Source organism: Electrophorus electricus, chromosome 21, assembly GCF_041902795.1.
Source record: "Electrophorus electricus isolate QZ-2024a chromosome 21, ASM4190279v1, whole genome shotgun sequence".
NCBI classification, from domain to species: Eukaryota; Metazoa; Chordata; class Actinopteri; order Gymnotiformes; family Gymnotidae; genus Electrophorus; species Electrophorus electricus.
In genome coordinates, this window is record NC_137517.1 from 15,946,424 (window position 1) to 15,962,500 (window position 16,077).

The following is a 16,077-nucleotide window of genomic DNA, read 5'->3' on the forward strand; positions in this document are numbered from 1 at the left end:
TGGTTTGAACTGTCATATCAGGGGAGTGTATGCTAGAAACGAAACTTAATGACAATAAATAGTCATTTTATATAGAGTTTGTGAGCACAGAATAGGTATTACACACAAACTAATAACCTGTCTCTCTCTCTCTCTGTGTGTGTGTGTGTGTGTGTGTGTGTGTGTGTGTGTGTGTGTGTGTGTGTGTGTGTGTGTGAAAACCTAAGTAAACGTCTGCTCAGAACAGCTGTGCTGTAGAAGCTCCATGACAAACAAAATTCTCCCACAGTCCAAATCCACTGCTAATTTACTGTCACTGTTCTACGCTATTCTGTGTTATTTAAATACAGTTCTATACTGTAGCTCTGATTTCTCTCTCCCGCAGAAGGTTGGATAAAGTGTTGTGACTGGTCACAGCAGTCCGGCCCCTAAAAAACAATTATCCTTGACAAAACCGGTTCAGTCCGGTTTAACGCGAAAGTGAAATTTTTGTGCTCCATTTTAAGAAGCGCAATGCAAATATCTTTAGAAAAGAAAGCCGGTGAGTATCTGAATCTGAGCTGTCAATCAAGAATTATATGAACTTGTACTACTCAAAGAACAAGTTCTTAAATTTAATATTAACAGAATTGAATATTAACAAGGTTAATGTCTGAAAACGTAAAGCTTTTAGCCGCTATTCTGTTGCAGTAGGTGTCTTCGTTTACGCGAAATACAGCAATAGAACTGACGTCGTCTGATTCAGAATAACCAAACTAAAGTCGTTCTAGGCTCATCTGAGAAATTGGTCCGAATCAATATGTTTACATGAACTGTATAAAAAGTACTAATAAACACACTATATACTTCATATATTTATATTTTGTCCTTTACGCAGAAACAAACTGCGCAAATAGAACAGACGTCGTACTGCAGGAAGTGTCACAAATGTCTCGGACTGTGAGCCAGTAGATCTAACAGTAAGTGTTTAGGTGTCCAACTAGATGTAGACTAGTTGTTTTATCAGGCTAAGACCGTGCTGTTTACACGATCATGTCGTAATTAGACTGACAGTGTGAGGTTAGTATTGTACCAATAGTGTGCATGTCAGTGTAACTAAAGAAGTAATATTTATAATATTTATTAGTAATATTATTAAGTGATATTTCGACACTGTTTCTTTGTATGACAGTGATTGAGTTAGTCTGTGACCCACTATGCACTTACAGAACACATTTTTCCTGCATCCGTCTTCTTTTCCACTTTGGACTGATACTGTTCACTACACCCACGTTTTTGAGTTTGTTTTAGTGCTGTAACATTACGGTTTAAACTTTATGCATTATTTGCTCATTTTAATAAACTATATTTTGTACTTATAAAGTCAGTAAAGGTGCCTGTCTACACCAAAGCTCTTCAAAAACATGAATGACTCTGTTTCATTCATGTTCTGTTGAGAACATTAAGCGAGAAAATACTGTAATGTCTCGCTTATAGGCGCATTCCGAGCTAAAGCGTGAATGTCTTGGTCGTGCTTCGTTAAAGCGCGTGAATGTCTTGGTCGTGCTTCGTTAAAGCGCGTGAATGTCTTTGTCGTGATTGATTAAAGCGCGTGAATGTCTTGGTCGTGATTGATTAAAGCGCGTGAATGTCTTGATCGTGATTGATTAAAGCGCCTGAATGTCTTGGTCGTGACTCGTTAAAGGGAGATCTTGGCTGCAGTTCGGACTGTGAACCAGTAGATCTGACAGAACGTGTTTACACGTCCAACTCGGCTATGTGTTTTGAACTGGCTAAGACAGTGATTTTATACGATCGTGTGTTAGTTCAACTAACAGTGTCAGACTAGTATTGTACCAACGGTGCGCATGTAAATGTAGCTAATAATTTATGAAGTTCTGCGCTGTTTATTTGTGTGACAGTGATTTTGAGTTGGTCTGTGACCCGGTATGCAATTATTATAAAAACACATCTTTACTGCCCTCTTTTGCAGTTTAGCCAGGGCTTTAGCCTGATGGTGATTTTGACACTAACCTCTCTGTGCTCACATGAGGATGTTTACATTTGCATTTATAAAATTTAGCAGACACTCTTATCCTGAGCGACTTACAAAGGTGCTTTATTTATGTTTTTTGTAGCGACACAACAAATCACTTCTGTAAGTCTCTCTGGACAAGGGTGTCTGCCATATGCAGTAAATGTAAATATTGTAATTGAATATGTGTTCTGATTATTAATCTGCATGTGTGTGTTTGCAGGTGTACAGCTATAATCTGTAGGAGGAGACATGACCTCCAAAATAAGTGTCTCTGGGGAACAGCACACACAGAAAGGAGAAAGGTGAGAGAACATAAATAAACATACTTGCAGTGCATAGGTTTGTGCACTTATTTACTTGGGATATCTGAATAAATCTATATTTATTGCATTTAGTAGATGTTCTTAGCCACACAGACCTCTTAAAAGTGCTTTGATATCCATTCACAAAACCCTTGAATAGTACCAGCAGGTAACAATCTTAAATCAGGTACTGCCAGAAACAGTTGTCTCTACTGAGACCGAGACACAATGCACAATACAAAGATGAAACATAAGTATAAACTTCAGAAAGTTTAAGACCAGCTTAATGTAATGTAAAATAATGTAAAGATGCTCTCTGGTATAACTCTGGTCATCTTGAAGATCACTTAGTAAATAACAAGAAACATAATAACGAATTTACTGTTTTCAACATCTTTGTACGAATTATTTAAAAAACATTAAATAAAAATCGCAATGATAGACATAAATACATATTAATTTATATTTGCACCATTTATACACACATTAGTATTTTGGCCTTAAAATAATATCTTTTTAATTGTGTATGTTAGTCTGATTCAGGGTAAGAGATCAGACTCCCCGGAACCCAGCTGTGTGTCCATGAAGAGTGACGTGTCAATGGACATTCCATTACAGTTCAGAGAGGGAGTGTATCCTACTGAGCTCAGGTAAGGATGATGTAGGGAATGTGAGTGTTCTACTGAGCTCAGGTAAGGATGATTTAGGGAATGTGACTGTTCTACTGAGCTCAGGTAAGGATGATGTAGGGAATGTGAGTGTTCTACTGAGCTCAGGTAAGGTTGATGTAGGGAATGTAACTGTTCTACTGAGCTCAGGTAAGGATGATGTAGGGAATGTGACTGTTCTACTGAGCTCAGGTAAGATGGAGTCCTCCACTTATACTTCAGAGAGAGAGAGTATTCTGATGAGAGGTGATGGTCTCCTGGTTTAGGACAGTGTTCCTCACTCCCAGTCCCACCTGATCAAACTCACTCAGCTCATTATGAAGTTCTTCATGAGCTGCATCAGGTGTGTTGGAGCAGGAAAACACTAAACTGTGCAGTGCTGCAGGTTCCCAGCACTGGGAATGAGGAAGACTGGATTAGGGGATTAAATCAGTTCATCCAGCACTGGGAGCGAGGAACACTGAATTAGAAGATTAAATCGGTTCATCCAGCCTGCATATCCTGAGTAGGAGGAATTTTGTGCACTTATTTACTTGAGATATCAGAATAAACGTATATTTATTGCTTTTAGTAGATGCCCTTATCCAGACAGACTTCTTAAATGTGTTTTGTTGTCCATTCAGAGAACCCTTGGATAGTACCAGAAGGTAATAATCTTAAATAATCTTGATCTCTGATACTACCTGAAACAATTGTCTCTACTGAGACCTAAACACAATACAAAATGCAGAAATGAAACATAAGTATAAACTTCAGAAAGTTTAAGACCAGCCGTACTGCTGCATTCTGGATCAGCTGTAAGGGCCTGGAGACACACATGGAGGAAGCAGCCAGGAGTGAGTTACAGTCACCCAGTCTCAAGGTAATGAGGGACTGGAGGAGCACCTGGGTGTCCTCTTTAGAGAGAAACAGTCGAGTCCTCCAGATGTTGTATAGAATTAACCTGCATAACCAAGTCAGGTTTGGAACGTGAGCCCAGAACAATAACTGGTCATCCACAATTACACAGAGACTTCTGCATCCTCACAGTGAGCAGAGAGTTCTCAAAGGGTAAAGTCACTGTGGAAATGAACTCTGGATTTGTGAGATGATTACTTTAGAAAATACACCAAAAATGTGAAACTATTTTAAGTTAGGCCTTGGGCAGTATAACACTATTTTGGCATTAAAACAATATCTTTTTTAATTGTGTGTTTTAGTTCTATTCAGGGTAAGAGATCAGACTCCCCAGAACCCAGCTGTGTATCCATGAAGACTGACCAGTCAATGGAGATTCCATTACAGTTCAGAGAGGGAGTGTATCCTACTGAGCTCAGGTAAGGATGATGTAGGGAATGTGAGTATTCTACTGAGCTCAGGTAAGCATGATGTAGGGAATGTGAGTGTTCTACTGAGCTCAGGTAAGGATGATGTAGGGAATGTGACTGTTCTACTGAGCTCAGGTAAGATGGAGTCCTCCACTTACACTTCAGAGAGGGAGAGTGTTCTGATGAGAGTTGATGATCTCCTGGTTTAGGACAGTGTGCCTCACTCCCAATCCCACCTGCTCAAACTCACTCAGCTCATTATGAAGCCCTTCATGAGCTGCATCAGGTGTGTTGGAGCAGGAAAACACTAAACTGTGCAGTGCTGCAGGTTCCCAGCACTGGGAATGAGGAACACTGGATTAAATCAGTTCATTCATCTTTGGGAATGAGGAACACTGGATTAGGGGATTAAATCAGATCATCCAGCCTGCATATCCTGAGTGGGAAGAGGTTTGTGCACTTATTTACTTGGGATATCTGAATACATGTATATTTCTTGCATTTTTTAGATGCCCTTATCCAGACAAACTTCTTAAAAGTGCTTTGTAGTCCATTCAGAAAACCCTTGGATAGTACCAGAAGGTAATAATCTTAAATAATCTTGATCTCTGATACTACCTGAAACAATTGTCTCTACTGAGACCTAAACACAATACACAATACAGAAATGAAATATAAGTATAAACTTCAGAAAGTTTAAGACCAGCCGTACTGCTGCATTCTGGATCAGCTGTAAGGGCCTGGAGACACACATGGAGGAAGCAGCCAGAAGTGAGTTACAGTCACCCAGTCTCAAGGTAATGAGGGACTGGAGGAGCTACCTGGGTGTCCTCTTTAGAGAGAAACAGTCGAGTCCTCCAGATGTTGTAAAGAATAACCCTGCAAGTGTGATACATGGGAGACACACACACACACACACACACACACACACACACACACACACACACACACACACACACAATGTCACAAGCATATGGAGGTATCTATGAGGAGGGGTCTGTGCTGGAACAATGCAGTTACAGATGTGTAAAAATAGTTATAGTTTATTAAAATAATAAATTTCAGTCTCCTTCATGCACAGTCTAATTCATCCTCACAACACAGGTGTACATTTACCAAGAGTACAAAATAGACCTGTTCATTTACGAATATTTCCCTAAAGCTTAGCTTCTTTATTTAAAAACAATGGCAGGTATTCTAAAGCTGACTGTATACTGTATTCAGTATGTACTGTAATAATAACATAATAATAAGTTTAAATTTATATAGTGCATTTCTAAAATTCAATGTTGCTTTACAATAGCAATACACATGGAAAGAGACATGAATTAACACATTTAGCACATTAATTTATCAACTATTAACAGAAGAAAGCTCATTAAAATGTTTATGTTTTAAGTGATTTGAAAGCAGAAATTGAAGACCAAAGATGGAGAGATTGTAGTAACGTGTTCTATAGTTTTGAGGCCATGACACTAAAAGATCTGCCCCTACAGAGACCAATCTTAACTTAGGGATGGAGAGACAACCTGCATCAGAAGACCTAAGTGTACGGGTGGGGCAGTATGGATGTAGAAGTTCAGCTAAGTAGGGAGGTGCAAGACCATGCAGAGCTTTGAATGTAAGCAGGAGGAGTTTATACTGAATGTGTTGAGGGACAGGGAGCCAGTGTAACTGATGTAGAATCAGGGTGTTGTGGGCTGACATTTTTTAACATCTAAGAGAATTCTGGGAGCCAAATTTTGAACATATTGAAGTTTGGGATGTCAATGAAGAGAGAGTTGCAGTAATCAAGGTGGGATGTGATGAAAGTGTGAACCAGAGTTGCAGCACCTTGTTTGGAGAGCATGGGCCTAAGTCTAGTGATATTGTGAATGTGAAAAAAGGCATTTTTAACCACTGGATAATCCCAGTAATCCCAGTTGCTGGGGAGTAATGTAAAGATGCTCTCTGGTATAACTCTGGTCATCTTGAAGATCACTTATTAAATAACAAGAAACATAATAACAACTTTACTGTCTTCAACATCTTTGTAAAAAAAATTTAAAAACATAAAATAAAAATAGCGAAGATAGACATAAATACATATTAATTTATATTTGAACCATTTATACACGCATTAGTATTTTGGCATTAAAATAATATCTTTTTAATTGTGTATGTTAGTTTGATTCAGGGTAAGAGATCAGACTCCCGGGAACCCAGCTGTGTATCCATGAAGAGTGACAAGTCAATGGGCATCCCAAATAACTCCAGAGAGGGAGTGTATCCTACTGAGCTCAGGTAAGGATGATGTAGGGAATGTGACTGTTCTCCTGAGCTCAGGTAACGATGATGTAGGGAATGTGACTGTTCTACTGAGCTCAGGTAAGGATGATGTAGGGAATGTGACTGTTCTACTGAGCTCAGGTAAGATGGAGTCCTCCACTTATACTTCAGAGAGAGAGAGTATTCTGCTGAGAGGTGATGGTCTCCTGGTTTAGGACAGTGTTCCTCACTCCCAGTCCCACCTGATCAAACTCACTCAGCTCATTATGAAGTTCTTCATGAGCTGCATCAGGTGTGTTGGAGCAGGAAAACACTAAACTGTGCAGTGCTGCAGGTTCCCAGCACTGGGAATGAGGAAGACTGGATTAGGGGATTAAATCAGTTCATCCAGCACTTGGAGTGAGGAGCACTGGATTAGGGGATTAAATCTGTTTATCCAGCACTGGGAGTGAGGAACACTGAATTAGAAGATTAAATCAGTTAATCTAGCCTGCATATCCTGAGTAGGAGGAATTTTGTGCACTTATTTACTTGAGATATCTGAATAAATGTATATTTATTGCATTTAGTAGATGCCCTTATCCAGATAGACTTCTTAAAAGTGTTTTGTTGCCCATTCAGAAAACCCTTGGATAGTACCAGTAGGTAATAATCTTAAATAATCTTGATCTCTGATACTGCCAGAAACAATTGTCTCTACTGAGACCGAGAAACAATACACAATACAGATGAAACATAAGTATAAACTTCAGAAAGTTTAAGACCAGCCGTACTGCTGCATTCTGGATCAGCTGTAAGGGCCTGGAGACACACATGGAGGAAGCAGCCAGGAGTGAGTTACAGTCACCCAGTCTCAAGGTAATGAGGGACTGGAGGAGCACCTGGGTGTCCTCTTTAGAGAGAAACAGTCGAGTCCTCAAGTTGTTGTAAAGAATAAACCTGTAAGTGTGATACATGGGAGACACACACACACACACACACACACACACACACACACACACACACACACACACACACACACACACACAATGTCACAAGCATAGGGAGGTATCTATGAGGAGGGGTCTGTGCTGTGACAGTACAGTTACAGATGTGCAAAAATAGTTATAGTTTATTAAAATATTAATTTTCAGTCTCCTTCATGCACAGTCTAATTCAGCCTCACAACACAGGTGTACGTTTACCAAGAATACAAAACACACCTGTACATTTACGAATATTTCCCTAAAGTTTAGCTTCTTTATTTAAAAACAATGGCAGGTATTCTAAAGATGACTGTATACTGTATTCAGTATGTACTGTAATAATAAAATAATAATAAGATTAAATTTATATAGTGCATTTCTAAAATTCAAGGTTGCTTTACAATAGCAATACACATGGAAAGAGACATTAATTAACACATTTAGCACATTAATTTATCAACTATTAACAGAAGAAAGGTCATTAAAATGTTTATGTTTTAAGTTATTTGAAAGCAGAAATTGAAGACCAAAGATGGAGAGATTGTAGTAACGTGTTCTACAGTTTTGAGGCCATGACACTAAAAGATTTGCCCCTACAGAGACCAATCTTAACTTAGGGATGGAGAGACAACCTGCATCAGAAGACCTAAGTGTACGGGTGGGGCAGTATGGATGTAGAAGTTCAGCTAAGTAGGGAGGTGCAAGACCATGCAGAGCTTTGAATGTAAGCAGGAGGAGTTTATACTGAATGTGTTGAGGGACAGGGAGCCAGTGTAACTGATGTAGAATCGGGGTGTTGTGGGCTGACATTTTTTAACATCTAAGAGAATTCTGGGATGTAAATGAAGAGAGAGTTGCAGTAATCAAGATGGGATGTGATGAAAGCATGAACCAGAGTTTCAGCACCTTGTCTGGAGAGCATGGGCCTAAGTCTACTGATATTGTGACTGTAAAAAAAAGGCATTTTTAACCATTGACATGATGTGGGGTTCAAAGAGTGAGGAGTACACCAAAGTTCCAAAATGCAGTTGATGATTTGACCAAGACCCATCTAGACTGAGTTTAAAATCAGTTAATTTAGCGATTATGGATTTAGAAGCAATAACTAAAATTTTATTTTGTAAGGATTTAACTCTAGGAAGTTTATGTTCATCCACTGTTTGAGATCTTTGATACAAGAGAGTAAATCAGGAAGTGGTAAGGTAGTGTTACCTTTGGTGCTACTATAAATCTGAGTGTCATCAGCATAACAGTGGAAACGGAGACCATGCCTATGGATAATCTGACCAAGGGGCAACATATCGATTAAATAGGAGAGGACCAGGGACCGATCCCTAGAGAACATCTTGAGTAACGGTAACAGTGTGTGATTTGTGTTTACCAAGTACGACAAAATGTGATCTATTAGAGATATAGAAGGTAAACCATTCAAGAACCGTATTAGTAATCCCAATGTCTGAGAGGCAGCTGATAAGTATCTTATGGTTTAATTGTGTCAAACACAGCACTTCTATCTAGAAGATCTAGAAGGAGGAGAACACACAGGGCACCAGAGTCAGTAGAGAGAAGGGGATCATTGAAACCATGTAACAGGGCTCTCTCAGTGTTGTGCGTAGTATGGAAGTCAGATTGGAAAGGTTCAAATAGATCCTGAGTATTTAAGAAAGATTGTAGTTGAGAGGCTGGAACCCTGATTAGACAGGGGAGACTGGAAATGGGCCAGTAATTATCACGTAGTGCAGCATTTAGTCCTGTTTTATAAAGAATGGCAGTTAAAGCTGAGGTTTTGAGCGCTGTAGGAACAGAATCTGAAGTAAGGGAAGCATTACTGAGATGACATGGGAGAAATAGCAGAAGAACACTTAAGAAGAGGAGTGGGGGCAGGATCAAGCTGTAGGTAGATGAGCTGGATTTAGCTACAGTAGTAATGCTGTTACTAAACATTGCTGAGCTCCTCTTTTAATGACTAGACAAAAACAAACTCTCTTGATTACAGTTTATCAGGCATTGCCAGAAATGCAGCAAAAATGTTTAGTCAGTGGATCAGTGTGTGTTTACATGTGCACATAGTCTGGATAATATTATCCTGGAACACATTTTAATCAGGCTAAGCTTAGGTCAACTAAGACACTGTCACACTATAACAATCAGACTGTAATATTAACATGATCATATCTAAGTAAGAGAGTTGTAGACTAATATAAGATCCCAGGTGTACATGTAAACATGGATAGTGCGGAGATAACACTTATATAACAGTTGATTTAATCTGCTTGTATTGTTCCTAAAAATACAAAAATCTTGGTGTTATCTTTGATCCAGAGCTCAGATTTGATTTTCAAATCAATTCTGTTATTAGGAATAATTTTTACGAGTTCAGAGAAATTTCCCAAAATCAAATTTTTTGTTCATGCTTAGGAACAATTCATCTACTCACTGGCACTCACAGTTGTTCAGATCAGCTGTTGACTGTTCCACAGTCTCCACTGAAGCTGAACTGTGACTGTGTCTGTTCCACAGTCTCCACTGAAGCTGAACTGTGACTGTGTCTGTTCCACAGTCTCCACTGAAGCTGAAGTGTGACTGTATCTGTTCCACATTCTCGACTGAAGCTGAAGTGTGACTGTGTCTGTTCAGCTGCAGCACTGAGGCTGTGGAACAGTCCTCCTCTGAATATCAGCTCTGCTCTCTCTTGTGCAGATTTCAAACACTTCTTTTTACTCTGACATTTTCATTTCTCTGTCCATGTTTATGTTTGATGGCACATTTCCTTTTGTTTTACATTTCACAGGTTTTTGTTAAGACATTTTTCCTAACTTTCCACAGCACTTTGATCATTGCTGTTGTGGTAAATGCGCTCTATAAATAAAAAAATATAATATAATATAAATCTTATTTTCTAACAAATCATCTTGTAAAGGAGCCCCTTTGTCTGTTTTGCTTTCCCGTGTCGTCCTTTGTTTATTGTTGTATCTGTGTGTTGTCCTTCTCTCTGCTCCTCCCACCATTCCTGCCACTCCCCAGCCTAACTCCTCCCACCATTCCTGCCACACCCAAGCCTAACTCCTCCCACCATTCCTGCCACTCTCCAGTCTAACTCCACCCACCATTCCTGCCACTCCCCAGCCTAACTCCTCCCACCATTCCATCCACTTGTCCTTAGTCTCTGCATTGTTCTCTTCCCAGATTCCTCCATGTATATACTTCTCCTGTTTCCTGTCTTCCTGTTCTTGTTTGTTGACCTTTGTTTTCTTGTGGCTGAGTGTGTTTAGCACATTTGCTTTACTTTCACTTTCTATTAACAGCCTTTTTGAGTTTCTACTCTCACACCTGCATCTTCATCCTTTCTGCTGCCACACACCAGGCAGCATCACAGATCTGTTATGAAATGTAGAAACACAAGTGTTGATAATATAATCCAGTATAATATCTACTGATCTATATAATTGTGTGTTGTACAGGTATGAATGTGCTACATATTCCTCCATAAAAGTCTGTTGTGTTTGTCCACAGTGTACAAAGAGAAAAATCAGTACTCACCAACAGAAAACAATTGGAGTCCACATTCAAGGTCTGTATGTATCTGGGAGATTCTAGTATATTTGGGTTTTAGGATGTAACAATGAAGTAACGAGATTACTGTTCCTTGAAGTAATGAGTAAAGTAATCCCATTACAATTTTAGAGAAGTAATGAGTAATGGATTACTTTTTTTTTAAACTTTTTTTTAAAGTACAGCAACACTGCCAGAGTCTTCTCCATCCTAAAACAAAATCATATAATCATCTGTGTAACATTGTGGTGTTTTTATGATTGTAAGTTGCTGTTTATTCCTAACCAGGAGCTGGAGCACAGAGTCATCTCTCTGGTGAAGAAGGAGCTGAAGAAGTTTAAGATGCTATGGAGTCCAGATTACCCAGCATGCTCTGAGAGAGAGGTGGAGGATGAGGAGGATCAGAGCAGTGCCAGAGAGGGGGTGCTGAAGATCACACTGCACGTCCTGAGAAACATGAACCAAACAGACCTCGCTAACACACTACAGACCAGTAAGAGCTCTGGGTCATGGCTTTATGATGGCAGTATCACTATAACTAAATTTTGTCCTCTTTGTTTGGGCAAAGTGTTTCAGGGTTTTGATAAATTACTTCAACATCAAAGATAACAAGAAAATAAAATATTTGTGATCATGTTCTTCTGTTTATTAGAGCTATTCTCTGAATATCAACGAAATCTCAAACACAAACTAATGGATAAATTTAAAAGAATTAATGAAGGAATTTCCCAACAAGGAAGCTCAACTCTTCTGAATGAGATCTACACCGAGCTTTACATCACAGAGGGAGGGAGTGGAGAGGTCAATAATGAACACGAGGTGAGACAGATTGAGACAGCATCCAGGAGACCAGCAACACAGGAGACACCCATCAAATGCAATGAGCTCTTTAAAGACAAACCCATCAGAAGAGTGCTGACTAAAGGAGTTGCTGGAATTGGGAAAACGGTCTCTGTTCAGAAGTTCATTCTGGACTGGGCTGAAGGAAGAGCAAATCAGGACGTCCTCTTCATATTTCCACTTCCTTTTAGGGAACTGAATTTGATGAAGGAGAAAATGTTCAGTCTGATGGATCTGCTTCATCACTTTTTCCCAGAAACAAAACAATTACAATTAATACACTGTGATGCTTACAAAGTCATTTTCATCTTTGATGGTCTGGATGAGTGTCGACTTCCTCTAGATTTCCAGAACAATGAGAACTTGTGGAATGTAACAGAGTCGACCTCGGTGGATGTACTTCTGACAAACCTCATCAAGGGGAATCTGCTTCCCTCTGCTCTCCTCTGGATAACCTCTCGACCTGCAGCAGCCAATCAGATCCCTCCTGAGTGTGTTGATCAGGTAACAGAGGTACGAGGGTTCAGTGACCCTCAGAAAGAGGAGTACTTCAGGAAGAGAATCAGTGATCAGAGCCTGGCCAACAAAATCATCACACACATGAAGTCATCAAGAAGCCTCTACATCATGTGTCACATTCCAGTCTTCTGTTGGATTGCAGCCACTGTTCTAGAGAGAATGTTGGGTGAAGCAGAGAGTGGAGAAATCCCCAAGACTCTGACTCAAATGTTCACACACTTTCTGATCTTTCAGATCAAACACAAGGACAGAAAGTACCATGGAAACACTGACACTGATCCTCAACAGACTAAAAAGACAATTCTGGCACTGGGAAAACTGGCTTTCCAACAGCTGGAAAAGGGCAACCTGATCTTCTATGAGGAAGACCTAAGAGAGTGTGGCATTGATGTCAAAGTAGTGTCAGTGTACTCAGGAGTGTGTACCCAAATCTTCAGAGAGGAGTTTGGGCTTCACCTGGGGAAGGTGTTCAGCTTTGTGCATCTGAGCATTCAGGAGTTTCTGGCTGCTTTATATGCATTTCTCTCCTTCATCTCCAAAAAGAAAAATGTGTTGAAACAGCAAAAGAAAGTTCTCTTTAAAAGATCAACAATGTCTGTCTTCCTTATGAATGCAGTGGACAAGGCCTTACAGAGTGAGAACGAACATCTGGACCTTTTCCTCCGCTTCCTTCTGGGTCTCTCACTGGAGTCCAATCAGACTCTCTTACAAGGCCTACTGACACAGACAGGAAGCAGCTCTGACAACAAAGAGGAAACAGTCAACTACATCAAGGAGAAGATCAGGGAGAATCCCTCTCCAGAGAAATCCATCAATCTGTTCCACTGTCTGAATGAACTAAAGGATCATTCTCTAGTACAGGAAGTCCAGACATACCTGAGCAGAGGAGGTGACCATTGTCTCCATGGAGCCAGTCTCTCTCCTGCTCAGTGGTCTGCTCTGGTCTTTGTGTTGCTGAACTCAGAAGAGGAGCTGGATGAGTTTGACCTGAGTAAATTTGACCCATCAGAGGAATGTCTACTGAGACTGCTGCCAGTGGTCACAGCATCCAGAAAAGCTGTGTGAGTATTTACATTTATAAACACATTATTGCACTGGTGTTAGTACATCATAAGGTACTTTTGTTAATTTGTAAGTGTTTCCTAAACCCCTTTGTAACTAATGTATCATATACCCTAATCACTATTTAAGGTGTTAGCTGAACCACTCATTAATCCTAAAGAATTTACACACACACACACACACACACGCACACACACACACACACACACACACATACACACACACACACACACACACACACACACACACACACACACACACACACACACATATATCTCTTTTACCCACATTAACATTCTCTTTCACATTTTCACAGCCAGTTATGGAAACAGATGCAGGCCAAGATGTAACATGTGTAAAACATAATAAATTTACCTGAATTAATTGTAATTACAAAGATATTAGAGTAAATTCTGTTGTGTAGCCCAGTGTAGGTGAGAATGTGTAACTAACTTTAGAAAATTACTCTTCTGAGTTGTATTTCTGAGCTGGTGTATGTTATCTTGTTTTTTTTTCCCACTTTTCCTGAACATGTTTCTGTTTCTGTGTGTCTGCCCTTTTTACCAAAGTCTACTGTTTGGTCTTCCTAGTGCTGACCTTTGCCTGTTAACACTGTTTGCTTTTTGGACTGTGGACTGGTTGAACTTTTGAATGGAGACTTTTTCTCCATTTTATACAAACCAGCGCTGGACTCTGCTCCTGCCCTCCCGCTGACAGTGAGAACAAAGATGAGCACAGCAGTGGGGGGAGATGAGAACAAAACTACATAGACCAGAGTTTGGACTACAACTCAGAATAATGGGTTCAGTCTTCTGTATATGACCCATAATAGTCCACATATTCAAACCAGCTGATGGACAAACCTGAAAACATAAATACCTGTTGTGACGGTGGCGGCACAGAGGAAGCGAAAGGCAAGGTTGAGCCAAAGTGCTCTTTATTCTGCATTGTCAATACGTGAAAAACCACAACAAATTATCAACGATACTCAGTCCTAACAGTCTGTGTAACGATGTACAGGGTGGAAGTGAGTAGTCCAGCGTTCCACTAATGTGCAGCGCTTTCTCTCAGGACCTGTGAGTTTAAATAGAGAGAGAGAACACGGGGCAGGTGAAGTTGATTAGTAGGCAGGGGACTGGGAACAAGGCAGGGATGTAGTGCGCTCCCTAGCAGGAGTGGGCGTGTCCCTCCTGGATGCCCGGCCAACCGTGACACCTGGCAAATATAAGCAATCCCTTAAAACTGTTTAAAAAAAGAAATGACAGGTCTTCTCTCTGACTAGCCACTGATGTGTCTGAAAATAATTATAGTTTACTAAGCAAGTCTTTACTAATTAAATAAATCTTTATTTATTTATCTTTGATCCATGTTTATTCAGTGAATACATGGTAATATTTTACATTTCCCTTGTTCAAGATTATTGAAACTGATATTGAAGGCCTTGCATAGTGTGTCTCTAAAAGAGCAACTTTGTTAAAGAGTAGCTTCTCGTCTTCTATTAATATGAGCTCCTGGCTGCACCCACAAACGCTGCTCTCTCAGGCTCAAGTGGTGATCTTCATCTGGGTCCTGCCTGAGATGCCCAGCAGATGCAGCAGGACTAGAGCAGGTGAAGGGTACTGTGGGGAGACAGACTGAGGGGATGGAGATGGACATTCTTCTCCACACACATCAGTTCCTCCTCTTATCCTAAGAGACACTGATGAGCCAGTATATCCAGGGCTTTCTCCTCTTCTGGGGTTTGTGTGGACATCACTCCCCACTGCTCAGTGTGAACTGCCTGCACTTAATCTCTGCACAATATCATCTCACTGCTTCTTTCTCTGTTACACAAACTAACAGTTTTGTTTAGTTTCCTCCACAGGAATATGGAACTCCATGATTATAAAATTGTATTCACCCTTCTGTGATGTTTAACAGGTTAAGGAGGATGCGGGGACGAGGCACGTTAAACATAACATACATTTTAATCATAAGCACAACTCAACACACACAAACACACTACATAGGTCAAACACCGACAACCTTGACGATACGACACGAGACTTATATACACTCATGACAATTACACACAACAAGGATCAGGTGCACAACACAAGAGGGCGTGGCAATACGGACAGACACGCACACGCACACATTTGAGGGGTTAGGGGCTGTACCATGACACTTCTGTCTGTCCTCCAATACTTTAGTGTCTGAATCAGTGGCTGTTTATACCGTTAGTGTCTTTGATCAGTTTATAGTAATTCAGTTTGCACTGTCAGTGTATTGTTTGCCTGTTGACTTGTGGGACTGTTTCCAAACTTAGTCAGCGGTGGAGCTAACAAAGAAGCAGTTTTAATTTGTTTATTTTCTTGTTAACAGTGTTCTGAATTAACACACCTCACACACAGTGTGTGTCACCGCCCCCCCAACACCACACATTGTAACTTTTTGTGTGTGTGGTTGTGTGGGGGTGAGGCAGTGTGATTGTGAGTGTGTGTTTGCATTTGTGTAAGCATGTGTATGAACACATGCTCATTAGCATAGGAGTGTGTGTGCGTGTACTGATCTGTAAATGTGAGGAGTTTTTCTCCTTCTCTCTGCAGGCTGGATAAG

The 16,077-nt window shown here is 40.2% G+C and overlaps 1 protein-coding gene across 1 annotated transcript in view; it reads left to right on the plus strand.

Annotated features, from left to right (window-relative positions):
• Positions 1 to 267: 267 nt before the first annotated feature.
• The window catches only part of LOC145652951 (NACHT, LRR and PYD domains-containing protein 12-like), a 112,084-nt gene continuing 96,274 nt past the window's right edge, over positions 268 to 16,077 (plus strand). The window contains exons 1-10 of the mRNA XM_081704776.1: positions 268 to 520; positions 2,217 to 2,298; positions 2,832 to 2,948; positions 3,590 to 3,613; positions 4,166 to 4,282; positions 6,440 to 6,556; positions 11,020 to 11,077; positions 11,347 to 11,551; positions 11,711 to 13,478; positions 16,068 to 16,077. The exon at positions 16,068 to 16,077 is cut by the window's right edge and continues 167 nt beyond it. Coding sequence (XP_081560902.1) covers positions 2,246 to 2,298; positions 2,832 to 2,948; positions 3,590 to 3,613; positions 4,166 to 4,282; positions 6,440 to 6,556; positions 11,020 to 11,077; positions 11,347 to 11,551; positions 11,711 to 13,478; positions 16,068 to 16,077 — 2,469 coding nt within the window. The 5' untranslated portion in view covers positions 268 to 520; positions 2,217 to 2,245. The remainder of the gene's footprint in view (positions 521 to 2,216; positions 2,299 to 2,831; positions 2,949 to 3,589; positions 3,614 to 4,165; positions 4,283 to 6,439; positions 6,557 to 11,019; positions 11,078 to 11,346; positions 11,552 to 11,710; positions 13,479 to 16,067) is intronic.